The following is a 24,436-nucleotide window of genomic DNA, read 5'->3' on the forward strand; positions in this document are numbered from 1 at the left end:
TGGTAACTTCCCTGGCGTAAGCTTGGGGATTTTCAGAGAAGAGCCTTTAGCGACAAAAGCAGACCCCCTTGAAATCCGAAGCTTGGACAAAATGCATTTTCCATCGTCCAAATCTTCATCAGAATATTCCTCTCAGAACATCCTCTTTCCCAGGCATCCTTTGGCAGAGGCACCTGTTGGAGAGGTTGGACTTGCAGAGCAGTAGAAGGCGTAGAAGACCGCCCGTGTATACGAGAAGAGCTGTGAGCCAAAGCAGATTTTTCAGGAGAGGACTCTGCAGCAGGAGCTGAGTCAGAGCCATCTTTCTTCTTGCTCTCAGGGATCCCTTGTCGCTTGGCACATGCATCAAAGGTCTCGGAGCATGCTCTTCGATAATGACAGAATCGAAGAAGCAGGGGGAGATCTTTTTAATAACACTCCTAGCTGCTTTGCACACATAGCTATGATCTTGGCAAGGGACATGTCACCCTTCAGCGTTCTGACTCGCATAGCACCAAGATCCATAAAGCAGAGCTGAGTCATGATTTGCATACAGTAGGGGTTCATTACCCCTCTGATGCTGATGGCGTTTTCTTTGGACTCATGAAAGAGCCCTTTCTCTGTCAGCAAACTTTGTCTCTCAGGACTCATGCTGACTTGAGGCCACACGAAATCTAGAACATAAAATAAAATGGCGGCACATAGGACCAAATTAATGGACAATCATTTAAACGTGATATGCTTATACGAAATAAGAGCGAGAACAAAGTAAAGACAAAACTCACCTTTTATAAAAACCCTGTCCAAGGGGAAAATTTCTTGAGGGAGAAATTCAGGGTACCACGCACCTCCAATTGCAAAGAAATATTTGTCCCAATTCATATGGGAGCTGTCGAAATCAGTGAAGATTGTTCGGTCTTTTTTGGGGGAAAGATAGAAGGTCTTCCAGGGATTGTCTTTTATCGCTTTGTTTGTCGACTTAGTAAAGCATGCATAAATGTCATCCGACTGAATGTCAACATTCCTGAGAGCTCCAATCATCTGAGCCCCAACTATGGATTGAATGGAATTTGGGAGAAATTGAGAAATGTGAGCTCCAGAATTTGAAATTATCTGCACTAGCAGAGCAGGAAGAGGAAAACGGAGCCATTCTATATGCCTCAAACTCATGACGATCTCGCTGGGCTTAACCACATCCTTGAATCGCCATTCCCTTAGTTCAGAATCCGTGAGCATTCGGACTGTGACATTGTCTGGAATGTCAAACGACTTGCGTATGCGATCATATGCTGCTCTGTATCCTTCCACATGCTCAGGGGATGAACGTGAAGACATGGTTAGGAGAATGGGAGATTGGCTATGGGAATGGAAGGACGACCGATCTTAGGGTTTTTCTCTCTGAGTTCTTCTCTGAAAAAGCTAAAATGAAGTTTGAAAAATTTGAAATGAAGTTATTTGAACTGGACCAACAAAATGGGAAACGAAATGCCTTAATCGAGTGCAACACTCAGTAATTGTGCTTGAATGATGCATGTCAGGGGTCTATGTGATCGTGCGCCTGCGGCCCGCCTTGATTAACGGGAAGTGACGGCTTTGGGCGAAATTTTTAGCACTGAAGAGTCGGTCCAAGGTTTGAGTGAATAGGCATGCATCGTCCGTTCGAAGCTTGGGCCGGGGGCATCTGTTGGGCCCAAAAGGCTTTTCTGCTTTAAGTAAATTAAAACGGGTCGTTTTGGCCCTGCAGAGGCTTCGAAGTTAGAAGCCGTGGGTCAGAGGCGATCTGCGCCTCTGACCTCTGTACATTTAATTGATCCAAATGCATTTTGGAGGGAAATTCAGTTATTCCTCCCACCAATCAGGGAGTCAGCTTAACCAACTAACCACCTCACATTTTTGTTCTATAAATACTGAACTCTTATTCAAATGAAGGCATCGAGAATTTGACTTAGGCATCGGAGTGTCTTTCTTGCAGGTACCCCCAATGGTTCAACGATCGGCAAAGTAATCATCATCATCGAAAAAGGAACTGAGAATCAGAATTCATTGGCAAGTACCTCCAGATATAAAAAGGCAAAGTTGTTGCATCAACAGTAATAATTTTGGTACTTTCGCCACAAATATCTCTTATTCATTATTGAACTAAAAAGAACCCTAATATAAAATTTGGCAATTTTTTTGACCTTTTATCCAATTTCTTTGTCAATAAAAATACATTATGTCCATTTTCTTTGGTAACTATTATTTGTGATGCATTAATTTACTAAAAAAAGACATTAATCTAATATATTGTGTTTAAAAACACGTTCCGTTTATTTTAATTTAATTTTTGAAAATTTTAAATTAGCATTTATTTTTTTTTAAAATATAACTAAAACTTTTTAAAAAATTAACACATGTTTTTAAATGTTTTTTTTAAAGTCTTAGTTATATGTATAATATTTTAAGAAAAAACTTAGGAGCATTAAAAATTAACATAAAAAATATATTTATAACTTATGATCATTTTTATTCTTTCTCATATTCTAAAAAAATACATATAAATAAAAATATTTTAAATATTTAGACAAAAAATATGTGTTATTTTTTAGAGTCTTAATTATATTTTAAAAGAATTAAATCTTAATTTAAATTTTTAAAAAATTAAATGGAAAGTGGATGGAATGTATTTTTTTAGTACAATATATTGGATCAAGGTCTTTTTGAGTGTAATAATACATAAATAAGTTTTTTTGCTACAAGTAATGGAAGATTTGTAATAGTTGCTGAAGACAGTGGATATAAGGTCACGACCAAAGAAACTTTTACTGCCAAAATTTAGATTAAAGTCTTTTTTAGTACAATAATGCATAAACAATATTTTTTTACCACAAATTTTCCAATTTATTATTGGACAATAATAAATAAATAATCTCCTGATTAATTATTATTTTTAGTTTAGATAATAATTAAAATAAAAGGATTTTTCATAATTATATGTTTTTTTTTATGATTTTATCGTTTATACGGCCCTAATTTTCTATAGAAAAAAATTAATTTTGTTTATTCTTATTAACATACAATTCTTACAAAAAAAAATAATAATCAAAATTATTTCTTTTCATAGAAAGTTGATGCAACTGGAACAAAGTATGATGTGATTGATGTTTAAATTTTCCAGTAAAAAGATCTAGCCGTAATTCTCATTTTAATATCATGTTTCAATCCTAAAACATTTTAAACACGATTTTTTAATGAATTTAATCATATTTTTTTATTAAAAACCCCTTGAAATAAAACTTTATAAATAACATTTTTGCCCTCTAAATTTTTGACAGTGACAGATTATGTCTCATAAAATATAGGATCGATTAAAATTTCTCACTGAACTATTGATATTATCAGATCATGCCTCTTGTTACGATATGCATAAAATAATTAGCATTTTTGTCTCTCAAACTTTGACAACTATTAAATTGTGCACCATTTAATTATAAACATTTAAAATTCTATTTTTCTTTTAGTTCTTAAAAAATTAAAGAAAATTATTAAAAAAAATCAATAAAAGACCAAAATTTTAGTCTAACCAAAGAGGCTGACACACTCAATGTGGTGCCGATCTAATTCTTATCAGTCTCAAGTATAACCAAGCCCAAGGAAGAAGATGTCAACATAATTGACTCGCAACTTACTTGGATGACCCCCATAATTGATTACCTCGAAACTAGAAGTCTCCCAGTAGACCGAAATGAAGTTAGGAAACTTATGTACAAAATACCAAGATACACCATCTTGGAAGGAAAATTGTACAGAAAAGGGTATTCCATGCCATTAATTAGGTGTGTAACACCCCCGACGCAATTAAGATTTTATTCATATCTGATTTTTTTTAGATCTAGTGATAACCAATTACAATAACGATTAATTTAGATTTGTTTGTTTAGATCTGATTTTGTTTTCACACCTGACTAAGTAACCAGGTATCATGGCGATTGGTTTTTTTTTAGATCTAAATATGTAACCAATTACAATTATGACTAATTTAGTTTTTTTGTTTGTGATCCTATTTGTTTCCAAGTATAGCAATGTAACCAGTTACCATTGCAACTGAGTTTTTTTTCATATCTATTTTGTTTTTCAGACCTAACTGTAACTAGTTACTTTCACGATTAATTTAGTTTATTTTTTTCATATTAGCTTTTTTTTTTTCTTTTCCAAATCTCATTAAGTAACTTGTTACAATTCAGTTGATATTTAGATAATGGTACATTACTAAAAAAATCAAAATTATTTTTATAGTTGTAATTAATTACTACAACACTACTTAAAAAATAAAATCGATTTTTTTTGTTATAACCAGTTACTACACATCACTTAAAAAAATTAATAGTGACACATAATTGCTTTTACAAAAAAAAAAATCAAAATTGTTTTAACTAGTTAATGCACATAAAATGTTGATTGAAGAAGATAAAAAATAAAATAAATGAGAATAAAAAATATGGTGATGAAAGTGTCATAATTTTTTCTTCAAAGAATTATATAAAAAAATATATTTTATAAAATATGAATGATAAAAAATAATACAAATAGATTAAAATTATAAAAATAATCGCAAAACATATCAAAACTAACTACTAAAAAATATATAAAAGATAAAATATGGTATATAAATAAAATTTGACAGATATATGATAAAAAAACTCCCATAAAAATGTAAATAAAAAAAATATGCCATAAAAACTTAAGAGAAAAAAACTACAATATTTTTCAAAGTGTTAGAAAAAATTTCATATTTGATATAATTTCCTCATTTATATTTTGATATTATTGTACTTTCTGAACATAAATAAAAATTATATTTCACAATTCCTAATGTAACATCAATATTTCATATTTTGACATTGTAATATTGAAAGGTGATTTCTTAGTTAAAATTTTCATTCCATTTACTCCAACATTATGCCAAATATACCTGTCTAGGTGATCAAATCCAATTGTGATCTACAAATCTTTTTCAATGTTAAGCACTAGAATACAAATATTCAATCACAAACACTAATAATTGCAAAGTCCTACCTGGCTAAAGATGAAGCATAAGCAGGGAACTACAAATTAACATATGGTTGGCATTGGGGGCTAGCTACAAACAACTACACAAGTTAAGTAAGGCTGGGCCAACTATCGTATGGGCGAAAACTTATATACAAGAAAATGAATCATTAATGAGTATTTTATGTTATACTATGAGTTAGCCGTGTTCTTACCAATATTTTCCTCATGAAGTTCCCTTTCGAAACTACTAACAAAATCCTCCATGGATGCCTTGTAACTCTCCATTCCTGGGACATGCATTGCAAGTTCCAAACCAATACTCATCCATTTTTTGGCCACATCTATCTGGCCAAGCTTCACAGGCAATGCTGCCCGGTTCCAAGCGGTTGTAACCAGCCATTTTCCCTCTTCAATCGGAAATTCGCCGTCCTTTAAACCCACCATTATTCGGTAAGCTTGCTTATACATGCCATACACAGCATCATCATCATCTGCATCTCCTCTGCGAACATTAGCTACTGAAATGAGCTTTCGGACAATAAGAGCCACGGTTTGGTATTCTGGCAAAGGAGAAGAAAGGAGACCCGTAAGGCACTCGTTTAGAGCAAAGGCAGCTACTTCATGATTAGGCCGAGGGCCCTGCAAAGCACTGAGGCCAATCTGAAGGAGGTATTTGGGTTCGCAAGCCTTTGAATTAGCAAAATGTTTCGCAAGGAGTAGTTGTGATCCAAAATCATTCAGCCTTCCCTGTATATCGTAGGCACAGAGAGTGTATACGAAGAAGAGGTCGACCTCAAAGCTGTTTACTTGGTCATCATTAAGCCGAGGACCTGATGAGATTGACTTGAGTAACTGCAGCCACGGTAAGAATACCATTATAAAGAGTAAGAAGATGTTCCCCATGAATAAAAATGTAATGAAATAGAGGGGCATAGGCTTAAAGTCTACTTGTTTTACTGCATGTAATATGTATAAAGATGTATTATGTGTTATGCATTTACCAATATATCAAATATATATTTAACAAAAAAGTTTTCGTTCGATACCTTTCCTGCTCTATCTAGCAGTTCCATGGTTTGTTTGACTTCTGTATCAGTCAATGCAATCTTCTTCTGATTCTCCGAAGCTATTATGGCAGACACAGACAGTATTATTGACTTGCAGATCATAGTAGTATTTTCATCAACTTTCCCATCATCAACCTTGAGACCATAAAGTTCTGATGCTAATCTCAAGAAATCAGCACATAATTGAAATTTCATCTCCTTCCCACTTTTTATCCCAAAGTTCCAAGAGCTCACAGCAAACCAATTCCATTCCCGTCTTCCAACTTCCCCTTTCCCAAAGAAGCAATCTAGCCCAAGTTCAGATGCCCTATTATAAGCCCATTTTAAAAACTTGAGAATTTCCTGCTCGTTGTTAGATTCTTGACTTAGAATCGATACCAGCGTGCGTAGAACTACAACTTCTGTTGTTGGCATGGATTTTCCAGTGACATAGAAGTTAAGGAGATTTGACAAAGAAGCAACTGCCACGGGAAAAACATGGCAAGCAATGGCTTCGTGGGCTGCGAGGGAAAGAAAGTCTGGACTAAAATCAACGCAGGTAGTCATTGCTTGAATCTGATTTATTGAACCAGCCTGATCATTCTTCTGCAGAAAGATTTTGAACTGCATAAGATTAAAGAAATGTCAAAGATCTGAAATCTGAACTAGTTTAACTGTGATATGAATACGTGAATATAATAGAAATGTTTGTAGGTCCCAGACAGGAGCGTTGGCGTGTGGCTGCATGAGATAAATAAGAGACATTGACAAAGAGTACCTTCAGGAAAGCAGAAGCTACGTTGGGTTCAAGCTGCAGAAATGCCAAAAAAAAGCATTAGAAGATGAACTTTTTATTAGATTGACCGCATCTGCTAGCAAGTAACAACCAGTCTTGAAGAAAAATACCTTATCAGATTCGTTGATGTATTCTAAAGCTTGGTCGAGCCTAGAGAGACCAAGGTGGCAGAGGCCCAAAACTCTATAGCCCTTGGCTCGAAGTATTCTATTCTCTATATCATATGGAATGTAAAGCATTGATTTTTCAAACATTTCCGCACTCGTTTCATAATCTTTGGACCGAAAATTATCCGCAGCACTGTAAAAACAGATTACAAATATTTGGAAAACATCAATCAGAAATACTTGTACGTTATACATGCATAACTGTAAATTGAGTACAATATATTAATAGTCATCTTATCTTTGCTGAGATTCGAATCCAACACGTAATATGCTTCTTTACATTTTTCAAGGTGTTCCATGCCAACTAAACTACAAGGTTAGAACCACCCCCTTGAGCCATTTCAGGTAATTAATTAAATGAACAGAGAAACTAACCAATTCCATAGCACAGCATGCATTGCCGTTCTCTGCTTCGCAGCGGCTTCACCGGAGAAGAGTGCTATCACCCTTTCATCTGACACGAGCTCCGCCACCACTTTTGCCCTCACCTTTGACCCCTCGCCGCTGCTTCCATCCTTGCCAACCACTCTATGAGCCACCCTGACAGCCGCACCGGCACTGACGCTGCACCTACCCAACAGTCCCAAGAACACTTCCTTTGTCGTCTCTGCTCCAGCTGTTCCCGCAGCCTGAAAGTAGGCCTCCACGGAAGATACCCAAACGCTCTCCGGAATCCCCTTATTCACCACCATTCCCCTCAGCTCTTTCTCTGCCTCCGCAAACCTTCGCAAACCCAGCCACGCCTTCAAGGCCAGCACTGGCAGGCTAGGATGGTGGTCCTCATTGTCACCCTCTCTTAACACCTTCACACACTTAATAACACTCTCAAACTCACCCAACTGTAGATGAACAGCTGAGATGAATCGGAGCGTCTTCGATTTCAATTCCTTAAGCTCGAGCATGCACTCCCGAGTTCTCGCTGCATGCAGTCCCTTCTCATACAGATCCAGAGCCTCGTTCACAAGCCTCAAGGCTTCGTTCAAAGCACCGGTCTCATTCTTAGACAACACGCTCTTCCCGAACGCCGAGTACTGGTTTGCAAGCGCTTTGTGGTGCTCAGGCGACTCAAACAACAATGTCTTGGCCCGGTTCAGCAACGCAATCGCAACATTTCGGTCCGAGACTTCCCAGGCGGTCCGAGACCTCGCAATACTAAGATCCAGCAATAGCTTTCTCTCTCCTGCATTCGATATCAAATTGGTATCAAGCTTTGACACAATATCCGTAGCTCTCTCAAAACAGGCCGAAGCAAGTTCGAAACTCCGAAGGTCATGCCAAATGATGCCGGTCTTCTGGTAAAAGGATGCGGTCTTAATCTCCGGAGATGGAACGCCCACAACTCCTGAGGCGATAGAGAGAAGATCAGCGGCGATATGACGGAGCTTGGCATGTTCTTCGGCGAGGACTGTCCCCGAGGTGGTGGAGCGAAAGCGAATGGAGGCAGCATTGTAGAGATCAACGCAAGCGTTCCAGAGGCGGAAGCTTAGCTTCCATATCCGGAGCTTTACGGAGTTGGTAAAAGGTGCGGATTGATTCAACTGATTCAGGAAACGTCTGAGATCATCAGAGATTGTGGTCGGCAATGGCTTTTCCGGCGATAGATTTTCCGCTTGATTGATCGAGGCTTCGATTTGGGAAAGAATAATCTGATGGTGAGAGGGCGATGAAGAAGTAGATGGAGATGGAGATTCATGGTGCTTTTGCCCTAAATCTTGGGTCGATATCTCATCGATTCTCATTTCATACGGTTCGGCGGGAAATCAAAACAGAAAATAGAGAGCGTTTTGAATATAAATGTCTTTATAGCGCGCTCTTCTTTGGAGGGTATGTAAAAAAAGGTCAAAACGACGTTTCTGATTTTGTCGTTAAAGCTATATTCCAGAATTGGGCTGGGCTTGCTGGCTTATGGCCCATCGAAGCCCAAAAAAAAGCTGAGTAGAGGGTACAAAAGAAAAGGTTTTGGAACGCCGCCGTATTGTGGCTCTCGTCTTCTTCACCTCTGCCTAACCATGGGAGGAACCAGTAAAGAGCTTCTATAGCTGGAGCACAAGAATTCCTCCACTCCATCTCTAGGTCTTCCTTCTATGCCTTTTCTCTTTCTTTTATTCACTATTATGCCTTTTCTTACTCTACTATTCACAGACTCTGTATATATGTATATACTAAGTTGATTTTCCACCGAATATACTAGTTTTCTTACGATAATTCTCTTAATTATGGAACTTTTTTCAGGAAAATTAAGCATATATTTTTAGATTAATTTACAGAACAAATGAAATTAATCAGAATTGTTTTATTGTTATTTGTTTATGTATAGTGTGTAAAGTACAAACCTTGGTCCACCTTCCTTCAACCGCAAACAAAACCTCTCGTAGCTTTACGACCCAGAGACTGAAAATGGTGGAACGAGAAGAACGAAAAGACTCCAAATTATGCGAAGAGTGCAAATTGAAGGATTCAAAATACAAATGCCCAGGTTGCGCTTTTCGCTCTTGTAGCCTTTCCTGCGTCAAAGCTCACAAGCAACGCACTGGTTGTACGGGCAAACGAAGCCGAACTCACTTCGTCCCTCTTTCTCAGTTCGACGATAATCAGCTTATCTCCGGTACTTCTTCTTTACAATCTTTTCTCCTGGACCATTATTATTATTCTTTTTTTGTTTCACTTGTGCTCCCTTTACATTCACTTTTTCTGTTATCTCATCACTTGTTGAAATTATTTTCTTTTCTTGGTTTGAATTGGTCTTGTTCTGTTGGCTTTTTATTTGGGTGTAGATTATAATTTGCTGGAGGAGGTGAAAAGGGTTTCTGAATCTGCTCAAAGAATGAGAAATAAGCTATGCAGATATAATAATTTCAGGCTACCGTTCCACCTCAGGAGTGTTAAAAGTGCAGCTGCAAGTAGGGGAACAAAAGTTTTGTTTCTTCCAAGTGGCATGACAAAAAGAGAGAAGAATCAAACTCGTTATGAACAAAGGTGAATGGCTTAAAAGGTTTCTTTCATGGATATAAAGGATCATAACTTTTGAATGTTGTGTCTAATCAAGTTTTGTTTTCCATTAATATAATATATTTGCTATTTAGCATTCTTGGTTGAATTTCTTGTCTAGCTAGAATAATGGGTTAATGGTATTTTTATTCATATAAAAATGCTTTAATATTAGTTTGCTTATTGATTTTTAAAGTTTCTCTGTCTAATATGCTTCAGGAAGAAATGCATTTACTGGACGATCGAGTGGCGATTTCATTCAACGGATGTTGTGTTACTTGATCATGGGTGAGCTGGTTGATTTCTAGCATTTTGAGCAATGTGTTAAGTCTTTACCTTCTTAGTGGTTAATGAGTTTGGTGCTGATACAGAATTGATGAAAACCTGAATATCTCCTCCATTATTGGGAACCATTTAAAGCCTGGTCCTTGGAATCATCAACTGAAGCAATTTTGTGACGAAGACCTGGAAAATCTTAGGTTTTTTATCCGGAAATATCAAAAGGTTTGCTATTGTTTTTCTTAGAATTGATTGCCTTGATAATTTTTAGAATATGAATTAGAGTTGAAAATTATTTATGAGCTTGGTCAAGGTAAATGTAACCAAGTGTGTGTTTATTTATCAGCTTGGTTGTATTTAAATCAGTATAATAATAATGATGTGTTTACTTGATTGTATTTTTATGAGTCATTTCGTTTGCATAACAAGTTGCAAAATTGAGACAATCTTTCATTGGTGGTATTTCAGGGGTCAACTTCACCTTTCTATGAGTTGGATGTTCAGGTTCCATTGAGACAGCAATTAACAAATAGGATGATTTTGGAGTACCCTGTAATTCATGTTTTTTCCCCTTCACACAATATTGATTTTGAAGTCGTTAAAGATGTTTATCCCTCTTCCCACAAACCGGACCTTAGAACTTTTGGAAGCAACAATCAATTAAAGATAGGAGGTGTTCCTTTTAAAGAGGAAGAAATAGTGGAAACTGAGAGCTCGTTGGCTCCTCAAGTCTTTGATCTTATGGAAAATGAGAGCTCAGTGAACTCGGCATCCCCACAACAGTTCACCAATCAAAGTAAGTCTGAGAAAGTACCCAATAACATATCAGAGGGAGCTTTGTCCGCAGGTGCTGCAGTAGGAAGTGGCTTCCAAATACCTATCTCAAACACCAATAAAGAAGTGCAATTCGACGATTTGGATTTTGATTTTGATCAAGGGCTAATAGATGCATACTCAGATTTAATTGCAGAAATTAATCCGGATGATTTTCTTGATTTGGAAGGTCTTCTTAACAAGGAAGAAGAAGAGGAGACGGATGACGTGAAAAACTTAAGTGACGGTTTTTTTGGTTTGGAAGGAATACTTAACAAGGAAGAGACCGGTCACAGAAAAAACTTCACTGCAGAGGATGAATTAGAGGAGGGAGAGATTGCAGAATGATTAGTCCAATGAGGTACTCAAAACGATCCTCAAATGGAAGAAGACAAAAGTTAGAAGTGGATCATTGATCACTGATCTTGATCAACACTTTCCCTGTGTTTCGGTTTGGCAAGCGATAGCCGGTTAAAAAAATCATCAAATCTGTGATTGATTGCTTCTGAGGCATTAGATTAATTCCTCCAGACCAACGAAATGGATACGTGAGATCTCTTTGGTTGCCTTCTCATGTAATTTTGCTGTTATTTCTTTGCTTTGCATACAGTGTTATAGCTCACCCCTTCGATGGTGCAACAATTTTGTCCCAAAAAAAATTAACAAGTTTGTGGATGTTCATGTATACAGACCACTTTTCTAAAACGTTTCATATAATTTTATTGAAAACATAAGTAATTCGTTTCATATAATTTTATTGAAAACGTTTCATATAATTTTATTGAAAGTATTATCAAACTAAGTTATGTTTGCTTTAATATATGTACTTGGCAGCTAGTTCCATTGATATGTTTGCTTTAATATATGTACTTGGCAGCTAGTTACATTGATATGTTTGCTTTACTTCAGTCATTTTAGTTCCACAAGTGGAAAAACTTGTTTCAACCTAAAAATATTTTAAACATGAAAACAATATTTCTATTAAAAAAATATTAATGAATGCTTCCTTTTACAAACCTCTATCAGCCCAGTTTCTCTTTTTCATATGATGTGGGACTAACAATATAAATATTCACTTTAGTAATTAACATCTTTTTTGGGAGAGAAAATTAATAGTATTCCTTAATGAACTCACAAATATTCTATGTACACCACTCAAAACTCGTAAGAAATAAGTAAATTTTAATTTATTTTAAATGAGTTTAGATCATTTTTAAGTTGACATACCTAATTTTTATTAAAAATATCTTTTCCAATTGACTTGCTCCGAAAATGACACAAATATAACTCATTTATAATGTTTAATTTTTAAAAATATATTAAATGGCTTATAACATATCATATTAGTGCTAAACTTAAATGAGTTATAAACATGTTAAATATGTCATACCTGGGAAAAGATGAAGCATAAGCAGAAAACTACAAAATTAACATATGGATATTGAAGTCATTAAAGATTTATCCCTCTTCTCAAAAACCAGACCTTAGAACTTTTGGAAGCAATAATCAATTAAAGATGGGAGGTGTTCTTTAAAGAGGAAGAAATAGTGGAAACTGTCAGCTCTTTGAGTCCTCAAGTCTTTGATCTTATGAAAAATGAGAGCTCAGTGAACTCGGCAACCCCAGAACAGTTCACCAATCAAAGTAAGTCTGAGAAAGTACCAAATAACACATCAGAGAGAGCTTTGTCTACAGGAGCTGCAGCAGTCATCACTGAGCTCTGGTCATCTTGTTCGACATTTCACTGTGTTTCAGTTTGGCAAGCGTTACAGTTCAATATGCTTAATGCTACATCACCAAATTCATCAAATCTGTGATTGAGTGCTTCTGAGACAATAGATTAATCCTTCAGATCAACGAAATGGATATATGAGATCTCTTTGATTGCCTTCTCATGTAATTTTGTTGTTATTTATCTGTATACAGTTATAGTTCACCCCTTTGAACGTGCAACAATTTTGTCCCCAAAAACGAACAAGTTGTGCTCATATTATGAATTTGAATGGTCAGTTGATGTTCATGGACCATTCTTTTAAAAGTAAAATGTGTTTTTTTTTTGTGGGGAATAAAGTTTATTACTATTCTGATTGTATAGAAAAAATATTATAAATTGGAGAGGGGATTTCCTCCAACCAGCAAAACTAATCGTCTAGCCTAAGGACATGCTTCGCCAAAACACGAGCCGCATTATTAAACTTACGACCCACATGAGACAAAAATGTCCTTGGAAAAAAAGACAATAAAGTTTTAACATCTAAAAAAATAAACCCCAGTTCATTTTGATAGGCTATATTATTATTCATAGCCAAAACATGAGAAAGGGAGTTAGAAAAAACAACATCCAGCTAAAGTCCAAGCTTTTGAGCCCAAATGAGTGCGACCAACAATGCAATAGCCTTTGTTTGAAAGGCTGAAAACAATCCTGCATTACAATCCATAAGAGAGTTTAGGTAAGAACAAAACAAAGGTATGTCATAGGAATTGCAAATAAAAATAAAATCTCCATCTAAAGCAACCAAATAACCTTAACCAAAGGGATTAAGGTTCCTAAAATCAATATAACCATTTACCATTTTTGCTCACTTATGGGAATACTGTTAGAATATTTTATATGGACTGACATAATTACACATTGCTCAGGCAGTGTCGTGATTAGCATGTAATGATAACTATATAATCGGTATTGCATGCTATTACCATCGGGCCATAATGGGATGGACATAACGTACTAACACGCTCGGGGCCCATGGACACGCTCTCAATGTCTTTAGGCCAGCCCATTGGGCCAAGGCAACTAATCCTCTTATTGAGTATCTAGGCCCAATAAGCCCATTATAGTTTATAACAGGGGTTACACCCTTTTATAAAGGGTGTGTGGACAATGGGTGTTTAGAAAAAAAGGAGAGAAAGAGAGTAGTGTTCATCTACACCCCAAGCAGTTAAAACTTTCTACAAAAACTCAGCAACTAAAAGATAGAGGTATTTGTTGAGATTAATCGAGCATCAAACAATAATGAAGAATTGATCCAACATATTCATGCTCAATATTGCACAATGAAATCATCTTATTTAAGGCATCAAATATAATAAGAAAAATAAGTTTTACATACATTTGTGATCAAGTCTATGAACCATTATTCTCCATGATTATGCTCATCAAATTTCACCCACCTACACATCAAAGATCAAAGGCATTTTTTGAAAGGATTCTTTTTCCAGAATTTCAGAGCCATAAAGTAGAATTTCCCTAAAGGAAATATCTTCTTTCCTATGTGACATGAATGGATAATCCCACCAATCTCATATTTCTTTGGAGAAATGACACCAAAAGACAACATGTGCATTAGAATCCTCTCCAAAACCACATAATGGACAAACATTGTGTGAAGAGATATTGCGTCGATTTAAACCTTTAAGAATGGGCAAAATTTCATGGTATCATCTCCATGCAAAATGTAAAATTTTACGTGGTATTTTAATTCCCCAAAAGGACTTCCACCACATTAATAATACTGTACCAGATGAAGAGGGCAGTGTAATGTCCATAGTCAAGGTTAGATTATACCAACTTTTGATAGAATAGTTCACATGATTTGTATAGTGCCAAAGCCATGAATCTGGATGATCAAAAGGAGTTAAAGGTATGGTTAAGATGCTTTGGGCGTCAACAACATTAAAAAATTGTTGGACTCGTATCATGTTCCACGAACCAGGAGTTTGTAAGAGATCATGTAACGCCCTAGATAGCCAAGACCGTTACACTATGTGTTTATAAAAGTGCTAGACTTGCTAATCAAGTCATTTAGTTAAAACGTGTTACTGAAACTATAGTGGAACTAGGGTTAAAAGATTTTGGTCTTAAAAGCATTTCTTATAAACAAACACTTTCTGTTTACACAGGATCCCAAAAATAATAGGATTAAAACCATTTACAAAAGATTCAAGATTTAAATACAGTATTAGCCATACTAAGGCAAAATAGACAGTCAAGCAATCCTTGTCCTGATCCACTCCTCGGCCATGGCGACCGAACAGCTGACTATGTACATTCAGCCCCGCAGCTCTCCATCTCAAGATTGGTCCAACTTGCCTTTGCCTTTACCTGCACCACGTAGCACTCGTGAGCCGAGGCCCAGCAAGAAAACACAATAACAGAGCATAAGCAATCAACAGACAATCCAATTTCTCATATCACATAAGCATATTCTCAACCGTATAAGCATTCATGATAAGCAAGTATTCAGCATACTAAAGCATGTCAACTCATATTAATCACCAATTGTAATGCCCCGGATTCCCTATTATGGTTAATGGCTGGATTAGTAGGCCGGGAGGGCCATAACTGTTTAATTATGCCATTAAATGTGTTTATGAGAATTATATTATAATATGATGTTAAATGCATGCATGTGAGTCCACATTTGTTTACAGGGGTGTTTTGGTAATTTGACCCGTTGAGGGTATAATTGAATATTTGTTTGCGTGTTAATGATATATTGTGAGACCACATTATAATGTGGATTGGTTCGTGTATGTTGACATGAGACGATCTTTAAACGTGATTTAACGGTTTGGTCATAACAAGTTTGAGATCGAGGCTCGGGGTGAGTCTCGGGGTGGTATTTATGGTTATGGCGTTACCGGGGATTTTAGGGTAACAGGATATGAATTATTGGTGTTTGAGGATATTGAGATTAGTGGGAATTGGGAAGCGTTAATTATGATTAACGGGTTAAGTTAAAAGTACCAATTTTACCCCTAGAGTAGTTTGAAAGGCTTTAGATGACACAAGGGTAATTTGGTCATTTTAGGGGTGGATATATGAGACTTAAGTGGCTGTAGAAGGTGGTGGAATAAACAGAACAAAAACAGGGGTTTGCTTCTTCCTTTCCCGTACATCATCTTCTTCACTTCTCCTTTGAGAGTTTTGAGTTCTTGGTGGGAAATCAAGCTAGGGAAACTTAAGGGCTGGATTGGAGACTTGATTTAGCTTGTGAGGGAGGTCTAAAACCGGTTTCAAGGTGAGTTTTAGCCTTTGGTTTCAGCTGGTGCTCTGTTTTACTTTTAGCTTTCAATTCATGGATTTTGATGGGGAAAGTGTGAATCAAAGGGGGTTTTAGTGTTAGTTTGATTGGGGTTTGATGTGGGTGAGCTATGGGTGTTATTTGGGGGTTTAATTGAGTGTTTGGAGGAGGTTTGGAGTTGGTTTGAAGGGTTAGTTCCAAGGGAAAACGCAGGGGAGAGTTGGCTGGTGCGTGCTGGTTTCTTGGCTGGTTTGCGAAATGAGCCGCGGCTTGTCTATGGTGTGCAACGACCTATGATGGCTTAAAATGTGAAAATGGCCCTGTCAGGAGGGTGAGCCGCGGCCCATCAGGGCAGATTTAGCCAAAAGCATGTTTTTAGCTTGGGGATTCAAACCTTAGGCCTCGGGGTTGAACCTAGTACCTAGTTGAGTTATGTTGATGTCCCGGAGGCTAGATCTTGGTTTGGGAACCCTCAGTTATCATTTTTATTGATGAATTCTATAATTTGGTTATGACCAGGTGACCGTCAAGGATTTTAAAGGTTGATCGTTCTCAGGGGTCGTTCATATTATAATTCTCACTCGAACCAGAGGTAAGAAAACGGTGTATGAATACAGTTGCACCCTGTATAGGTATATGACATGCTTGGTTTGATATTGGGGCATGTTGATTGATATATGTGGACATGGATTGCATACTAAATGCTAGTGAACGATGATTACCTGTTTAAGGCACTGACTAGTTAGGGACCGACTCTAAAGTCAAGAATTATGCATTGAATGGCTCTATGGCATTAATGCTAGACCGACCCTAGGGTCGAAGAACTTATAAGCGCTTGCCTGGTCTATGACCAGATGTCTATAGCCAAGGTATATGACCCCGGTGACCGCTAGTCACGTGGCTAAGGGACGTTGTCCATAGCTTCGACTCTAGAGTCGTGAGGAAGGTTATGTTGGTGACTATTCACCTTGCACCTGTCTTGATCAAGCTTATGAAAGAATCACTTGTCAGTTAAGCCCTGGTGACCCTATCGTCACATGGCTAGAGGGAGCGATGCTCATTATTGTGACTTTTGGCTATTGTCACCTATTGGTGGGATTGATAGTCCTGAATGGTTATTATGATCGTCGTTGATGTTATATCATGTTGTATTATGTTTTCTTGCTAGGCCTTGGCTCATGGGTGCTATGTGGTGCAGGTAAAGGGAAGGAAAAGCTTAACCAACCCTGAGTGGAGAGCTTGGGCGATGTGGTGTACATACATGGCCGCTTGACTGCCACGGTCAAGGAGTTCTCAGAGGGACTAGGGGTTTACCCTACTTTTACCGCTTAGGCCGGCGGGGATTGTAAATTTGAAACTGTAGCGACTCTTTTGTATTATGAACATCTTGTAAACATTTTAAAAGGCTCATGAGCAGTTTATTTACTTAATGAAGTGTACCCTTTCCTTTTTATTGGTTTTTCACCTTAACCTGTTAATGGTACCTAGATCACGTTTTTAACCAAAGGACTCGGGTAGCGAGTCAAATTTCCGGTTCACTGTTCACCGTAACTGTTCTGGGGTAACCAGGGCATTACACCAATTCACAAATGATAACTAGGGTTAACACCCTTAGGCCGCACCCTCTGTTTATCCCACTGACTTCGGCCCGCTTAAACCGAGCTCAGTGAATATTAAGTGGTCCTCGGCTACCAGTGGCCAAGCCGCGCCCTGTGCGCAAATATTGTATACGGCACCCTTAGGTCGTTTATCACATGTCCCATGGCATAATACCATCATTAACATTATACAAATATCGTGAGCACTTAGTCCCATCACAAACAAATAACCGGGTGCAGTTTTCTTACCTTTAGATTTGCTAGCTTCGTTCACTTTGATCCTTGAGTACGATTGTAATGCCCTGAATTCTCCGATATGGTTTAATGGCGGGAATAGTAGGCCGGGAGGGCCATACTTGTTTAATTATGCCATTAAATGATAAAATGCATGTATATGTGGGTTCTATTATAATATGATGTTAAATGCATGCATGTGTGTCCATATTTCTAATTACAGGGGTGCGATGGTGATTTGGCCCGTTGAGGGTATAATTGTATACTTGTATGCATGTCATTGATATATGTTGAGACCACATTATAATGTGGGATTGTTCGAGCTATTCGGCATGAGACGATCTTGGATTATTAATTAGCGGTCTGGTCATGACAGGTTTAAGTTCGAGGCTCGGGAGGAGTCTCGGGGTGATTTTAATGATTAGAGCGTTACCGGGTATTAGAGGGTAACGGGATATGAATTATTGGCATTTGAGGTTATTGAGAATAGCGAGAATTGGAGAGCGTTAATTATGATTAACGAGATAGGTTGGAAATGACAAATATGCCCTTGGGAGCCTTTAGAAACCCTTAAATGACCTAGGGGTATAATGGTCTTTTTACCCCTAGGATAGATATAAACTCCTTTATGCTGTAAGTTGATGAGAGAAACAGAGCAAGTTCTTGAGCTTCCCGTACCTTCTCCTTCTTCCACTTTCTTTGTGATTTTTGGTGATCTTGTTGAGGATTCAAGCTTGGGAAGTAGACCTTGGGAGTTTGGGAGAGTGTTCCACCATTGAAGAGCATCACAACCTGAGTATGAGGTAAGATTCCAGCCATTAGTTTATTGGTATACTCTGTTTTGGTGTTAGTTTTCAGCTTGTGTTTTTATGGTGGATTGTTGGAATTGATGGAAGTTTTTATTGGGGTTTATCTTGGGTTTTGCTAAGGGAGTGATATAGATCAAGTTTAGGGGTTGTATTGGGGGTTTGAGTGGTGTTTAAACTTGGTTTGAAGGATTGGTTCCAAGAGAAATCGCAAGGGAAGAAAAACAAGGGTTATGGCTGAACTTAAGGTTGGGCCGCGGCATGGCCAGGGAGGGCCGCGGCCCTTGAGGGATGCTGAAGTTAGGCGCCTCTGTTTGAGGGGTGGGTCGCGGCATGGCCAAGGAGGGTTGTGGCCCTTAGTGGCTTTTTGGCCAGAAATGGATTTTTGGCTCGGGGATGCAAGCCTTAGGCCTTGGGGTCGATCCTACTACCCGGTTTAGTAGTGTTTGATGTCTCGGAGGCTAGGTTTTGGTTTGGGAACCTTTTATTATTCATTTTATTGATGGAACCCCATAATTGGTTATGACCAGGTAACCGCTAAAGGACCAAAAGGTTGATCGTTCTCAAGGGTCGTTCTTTTATTCATTTCAGCTCGAACCAGAGGTAAGAAAACTGCACCCCAAATGTGACATGCATGGTTATTCATGAGGCATGTTGGTTGTATAAATGTGGACATGAATTGATTATGGAATAATTAGCAAATGTTGCTCACTTGTGCATGGTATTGACTCATTAGTCAGATTTGGCAAAGGTGCTAGTATCAACTGTAAAGCTGTGACTCATTAGTCAGGTTCGGCAGTGGTACTGGGCACTGGCCACATTGCGCTGACTCATTAGTCAGGACGGTTTTAGCGTGTTCAACGTAAGCCAATAAATATTAGATCCTACTACCCGACCTCAAGTTCGATGAATATTATAAGCGCTTGAAGGCTAGTGTCTTACCTAGCAGCCACTCTTCCATTTGAATTAGTGACTTGCTTGTCAGTCACTCAGTATGGTTTACCAGATCCTGTTGAAGGCTAGTGGCTTACCTAGCAGCCACTCTTCCATTCGAATTGGTGACTTGCTTGTCAGTCACTCAGTATGGTTTATCAGAACCTCAAGTGATATTCACTCACCTGTTTGAAAGCTATGAGCTCTGTGTGATTATAATGATAATCATTTGATGATGTTTACATATAATGCTATGTTTTCTTGCTAGGCTTTGGCTCATGGGTGCTATGTGGTGCAGGTAAGGGGAAAGAAAAGCTCACCTAGCCTTGAGTGGAGAGCTTAGGTGGTGATGTGTACATATGCGGCCGCTTGACCACCGCGGCCAAGGAGTTCTCAGAGGAACTAGGGGGTTGACCCTATTTTTGCCGCTTAGGTCGGCGGGGTTTGAAATTTTGGAACAGTAATGACCCTTTTTGAGTTGTAAATAACTTGTAAATGTTCTTGTGGGCCCATGAACAGTTTTATGTATCAATAAAACATATCCTTTCCTTTTTATTGGTTTTCACCTTAACCTGTTAATAATACTTAGAACACGCTTTTAACCAAAGGACTCAGGCAATGAGTCAAATTTCCGGTTCACCGTAACTGTTCTGGGGTAACCAGGGCGTTACAACTTGGTATCAGAGCAATGCTAAGGTTAAGGTTCCTGTAGACTGGCTGGGCATGTACACACATCACTGAAGTCAAGCTCGACTCATGGTTTGGTAACTATTTATGTAGTTATGTGCATAACTGCCTAAATGTGGTGCATATGCTTTACCTGTATGCATGAGACACTGTGTTGAACCTGTGCCCCTGAAATATTATGAATTGTTATGTGATACATGCTGAGTGCTGAATGCCATAAACATGTATCTGCTTGTGAATATTGAATGACTATGGAATATGATAATTATCTGCTTGTTCTTGGACCGTGAGGCGGCAAGAGGTTTAGTTATTACTACCTGACTGGCCGTATTGATCAATGTTTCAGCAAGGTATCAGATAAGAACGAATCCAGAACAGACAGATACTACAGCTGGCCAGAGTAATTAGGGCCAGAATAACAATAACAGCCAGGGTTAGGAAAATGACCAGTCTCAGATTCCACAGCCAGCTCATGCAAACTGGCAGCTGTTGTTTAATGACTTGCAGGCTACAGTGTTGAAACAAGGAGAGGAGCTTCGTCTCCTGAGACAGCAACAAGTGCTTGCAGTGGTTAGTTTATCAAAGGCACCTCCTGTGTCAGTGCCATCAGCTGGGCAGCTGCCTGAGGTAGGAAATAAATGGGAACCTCTTTATGAAAGGTTCAGGAGGCAACGACCTCCTATTTTTGAGGGCAGTGCAAATCCTGCCAAGGCAGAGCAATGGATGAGCATGATTACCACTATTCTTGACTTCATGAGGGTAGCTGGTAATGAGAGGGTGGCTTGTGCTACCTATATGTTTCAGGAGGATGCCCGGATTTGGTGGGAAGTGATTACCCAGACCAAGAATGTTAATGCCCTGAGCTGGGAGGAGTTTCAGACCTTGTTTAATGAAAAGTATTACAATGATGCTAATTTATTAGGCTACTTCAGGGAAGCTTATCAGTTACTGAATATGCCTTAAAGTTTAACCGTTTGGCAAAGTTTGCCAAGGAACTGGTGCCCACTGATGGGACCAGGAGAGAGAGATTCCTCTAGGGGCTACAGTCCAGGTTAGCCCGTGATGTTCGTATCACCACTGTGGCAGGGGTTACTACCTATGCGCAGTTGGTTGAGAAGGCACTCACAGCTGAGAGTGCAGAGACCAAGATCTGGCGTGACAGTGCAGCCAGAAAGGATTTCAAGAGGACAGTTCCTCCATTTGTGGGTTCTGGTAGGGGTGTTGGCCGCAGTGATCAGAAGAGGAAGGTTCCTGACACCTTCCCAGTTCCAGGTCCTGACAGGAGGCCCCGTGGTATTATAATGGGTCGTCCTGGGGGTAGTGAAGCCTGGAAGACTCATCCTGAATGCCCTAGATGCAAGAGGCGCCATTTGGGAGAGTGTAGGGCAAAGGCCTGCTACTTGTGTGGAGCAGTGGGTCATCTTAAGAAAGATTACTCTCAGGTAGGGAAAGAAGAACCCAGGAAGGTGGACAGCTCGGCCCTAGCTCAAGTGTTCACGTTGACACAAGCAGAAGTTGAGGCTTCCCCCTCAGTTGTTACAGGTCAGCTTCTTAGTGCTGGAATCCCTTGCAATGTGTTGATTGATTCTGATGCTACACATTCCTTTGTTGCTAGTAGCATTATTGATAGACTGTGTAGACCTTGTAATTTCTATGTTGTGGGGTTTGGTACTTTGTTACCCACTGGAGAGTTAGTGGTATCCAGAAGATGGGTCAGATCTTTGCCAGTGATAGTGGAGGGCAGAGAGTTATCAGTGGACTTGATAGAGTTAGTTATGACTGACTTCGATATGATACTGGGTATGGATTGGTTGGCAAAGTATGGGGCAACTATTGACTGCAGAAGGAAGATGGTCACATTTGAGCCTAAAGGTGAGGATCCTTTTGTGTTTGTTGGTGATGTGCATGGACCTCGCATTCCTATGATTTATGTGTTAAGGGCCAGGGATCTATTGCAAAGAGGTTGCATTGGATTCTTAGCCAGTGTGGTTGACACCACCCAGGTCATGCCAGTGAGGCCAGAGGGATACTAGACTTGTATGTGAATTCCTGGATGTGTTTCTAGAAGATTTGCCAGGATTTCCACCACACAGGGAAATTGAGTTCGTTATAGAACTGGCACCAGGGACGGAGCCAGTGTCTAGAGCACCATACAAAATGGCCCCAGCTGAATTGAAAGAATTAAAGGTGCAGTTGCAAGAGCTATTAGACTTGAGTTTTATTAGACCTAGTTTCTCACCTTGGGGTGCGCCAGTTTTGTTTGTGAAAAAGAAGGATGGTTCTTGGTGGACCCAAAACGGGTATGTTTAAAAATTTATAAATCGCAAGCGCACGAATCGTTCATATAGAATAGCGATCGTGTAAGCAAGGATGTCGAACCCAAATGAGTTGTCTAAATCGAAAAGAGAAAACTATTTTAAATCAAAGTAATAAATTCTAACCTAGCTCTAAAGATTAATGAGTTTTAATATTATGAACATAAAATAAAAGATTGAAAAATAAAGCTATTTAAGAGAATAAAAATAAAGCAATAATGAGTTGAAAATAAGTGTTAAAAGAAAAGATTATTAAGATACTAGAATCCACAAAATGTAAGTTTAATAATATTTATTAGTATATTGATTCCCAAGTTTTAGTGATAGTTAAAATAATTTAAACTATCATTTTCCAAAAAGATTTATAATTTTAAGCACAAATTTCTTATAAAAAGATAGGATTTTTCTTCACTTTTCAAAATTATAATTTCAAAGCATTTAGTGTAAATCAATCTAATGAAATAACAAATAAATCAATGAACATTATTTATAAGGCAAAACATAATATTTTTGTTCTAAGCATGGATGTGTACAATTTAATGACACATCTTACACAAAGAATATTATGTTTATGCACTAATGAAGAACAAAGTGTAAATATGTTCTAACAATCTAAAATACAAGATATTTAAGATGAAAGAAATATATGTAGAAGAAAAATCCATAAACTTTGTTGTATTACAAGGGAAATCAACATACAACATAAATATTACCTAGTTACAAGTTGCTTCATCATGATCTTAATAATCTTAAGAAAAAGATTAGAAGCACATAACTAGAGTAGAAATTACAAAATAAATGACATACATACTTGCAAAATCCTCTTGAAAAACCCAAATGGAAGAGAGAATGGTAGAGAGAAAATGGGAGAAAAAGATGGTAACCAAAAACATTAAGCCCCCCAAAAATGGTCTTGAAAGTCCATATTTATAGCCAAAGTGAGATTATTAAAATAATCAATTTAAATTAATTAAATTGATTAGATTACTTAAATAAAATAAATATGGTATGTAGAGGTAAATTATAGGGTGTAATGATGATGTTGTGGTGAAAATGTGTAGACAAAAGGGTAAAAAAGTTGGCATTTTTGTCATAGGGGACACAAGAGCAAGTTGATGGGCTCAAGGGAATGGTGTACGGTACACCAGGCGGCTGAGCAGGAAATGGGTGGCATGGGCCTGGAGGAGTCTTCGGCTGGGCATTGTCTTGGGCCGTGGGGGTTAGTGGGCTGGTGAAGTGATGAGGTTGATGCTGTGAGATGGCTTGGGCGTGATTTTGGCGTGGAGTGGAAGAAGCAATTGTTGAAGGAGATTCAAGGGCTTGCTGGAGGCATTCTGGCATCAGGTGTGATGCTGAATTTATGTGGACAAGTGGCGGCAGGAGAGGAAGCTTGCTGGAGGCATTGGAATTGATTGTTGGAGGAGCTGAAGATGGCTGGGAGGGACACGGGCCAGGGGGCAGCGGGCTGGGCCTGGGCCATGGCTGGGCTGAGCCATTTTCTTTGCTTTCTTTTTAAAAATGCCACCTCTATCATTGATTTCCTTTAAACAAAAAAAATGCAAATTAATTTCTATAAAATAGTATAAATTAACTTCAAATAAATATTTTCAACATACAAATACATCTCATTAATTTAAAGAAAATATTAATTTAAACTTAATTTGTTTTGACACTTAAGTTGAATAAATATGCATTTATTTTTTTACCACTAAACACACAACAATATTTCAAATAATTAAA

The 24,436-nt window shown here is 38.1% G+C and overlaps 2 protein-coding genes across 2 annotated transcripts; one reads left to right on the forward strand and one right to left on the reverse strand.

Moving 5' to 3' along the window:
- Positions 1 to 4,888: 4,888 nt before the first annotated feature.
- LOC133786180 (TPR repeat-containing protein ZIP4) lies at positions 4,889 to 8,767 on the reverse strand. The gene is made up of 5 exons (XM_062225391.1): positions 7,395 to 8,767; positions 6,963 to 7,152; positions 6,835 to 6,867; positions 6,057 to 6,680; positions 4,889 to 5,862 (listed from the first exon to the last, which is right to left on the reverse strand). The coding sequence occupies exons 1-5, from the start codon at positions 8,756 to 8,758 to the stop codon at positions 5,200 to 5,202; spliced, it is 2,874 nt and encodes a 957-aa protein (XP_062081375.1). The 5' UTR covers positions 8,759 to 8,767; the 3' UTR covers positions 4,889 to 5,199.
- Positions 8,768 to 8,994: 227 nt separating this feature from the next.
- Positions 8,995 to 11,565, forward strand: LOC133786187 (uncharacterized). Its single transcript, XM_062225396.1, has 6 exons — positions 8,995 to 9,092; positions 9,337 to 9,624; positions 9,794 to 9,995; positions 10,227 to 10,295; positions 10,379 to 10,511; positions 10,755 to 11,565. Exons 2-6 carry the CDS (start codon positions 9,417 to 9,419, stop codon positions 11,445 to 11,447), a joined length of 1,305 nt encoding a protein of 434 aa, XP_062081380.1. The 5' UTR covers positions 8,995 to 9,092; positions 9,337 to 9,416; the 3' UTR covers positions 11,448 to 11,565.
- Positions 11,566 to 24,436: the final 12,871 nt, after the last annotated feature.

Source organism: Humulus lupulus, chromosome 1 (assembly GCF_963169125.1).
Source record: "Humulus lupulus chromosome 1, drHumLupu1.1, whole genome shotgun sequence".
Classification (NCBI taxonomy): domain Eukaryota; kingdom Viridiplantae; phylum Streptophyta; class Magnoliopsida; order Rosales; family Cannabaceae; genus Humulus; species Humulus lupulus.

What these genes read in the sequence shown, in the direction of transcription:
- LOC133786180 (XM_062225391.1), bottom strand. Translation starts at nt 8,758, where the DNA reads ATGAGAATCGATGAGATATCGACCCAAGATTTAGGGCAAAAGCACCAT. An exon ending in CATGCTGTGCTATGGAATTG is followed by an intron (nt 7,153 to 7,394) that starts GTTAGTTTCTCT and finishes CTGTTTTTACAG; the next exon opens with TGCTGCGGATAATTTTCGGT. An exon ending in TAGCTTCTGCTTTCCTGAAG is followed by an intron (nt 6,681 to 6,834) that starts GTACTCTTTGTC and finishes AATCTTATGCAG; the next exon opens with TTCAAAATCTTTCTGCAGAA.
- LOC133786187 (XM_062225396.1), top strand. Translation starts at nt 9,417, where the DNA reads ATGGTGGAACGAGAAGAACGAAAAGACTCCAAATTATGCGAAGAGTGC. An exon ending in CGATAATCAGCTTATCTCCG is followed by an intron (nt 9,625 to 9,793) that starts GTACTTCTTCTT and finishes ATTTGGGTGTAG; the next exon opens with ATTATAATTTGCTGGAGGAG. An exon ending in GTTGTGTTACTTGATCATGG is followed by an intron (nt 10,296 to 10,378) that starts GTGAGCTGGTTG and finishes GTGCTGATACAG; the next exon opens with AATTGATGAAAACCTGAATA.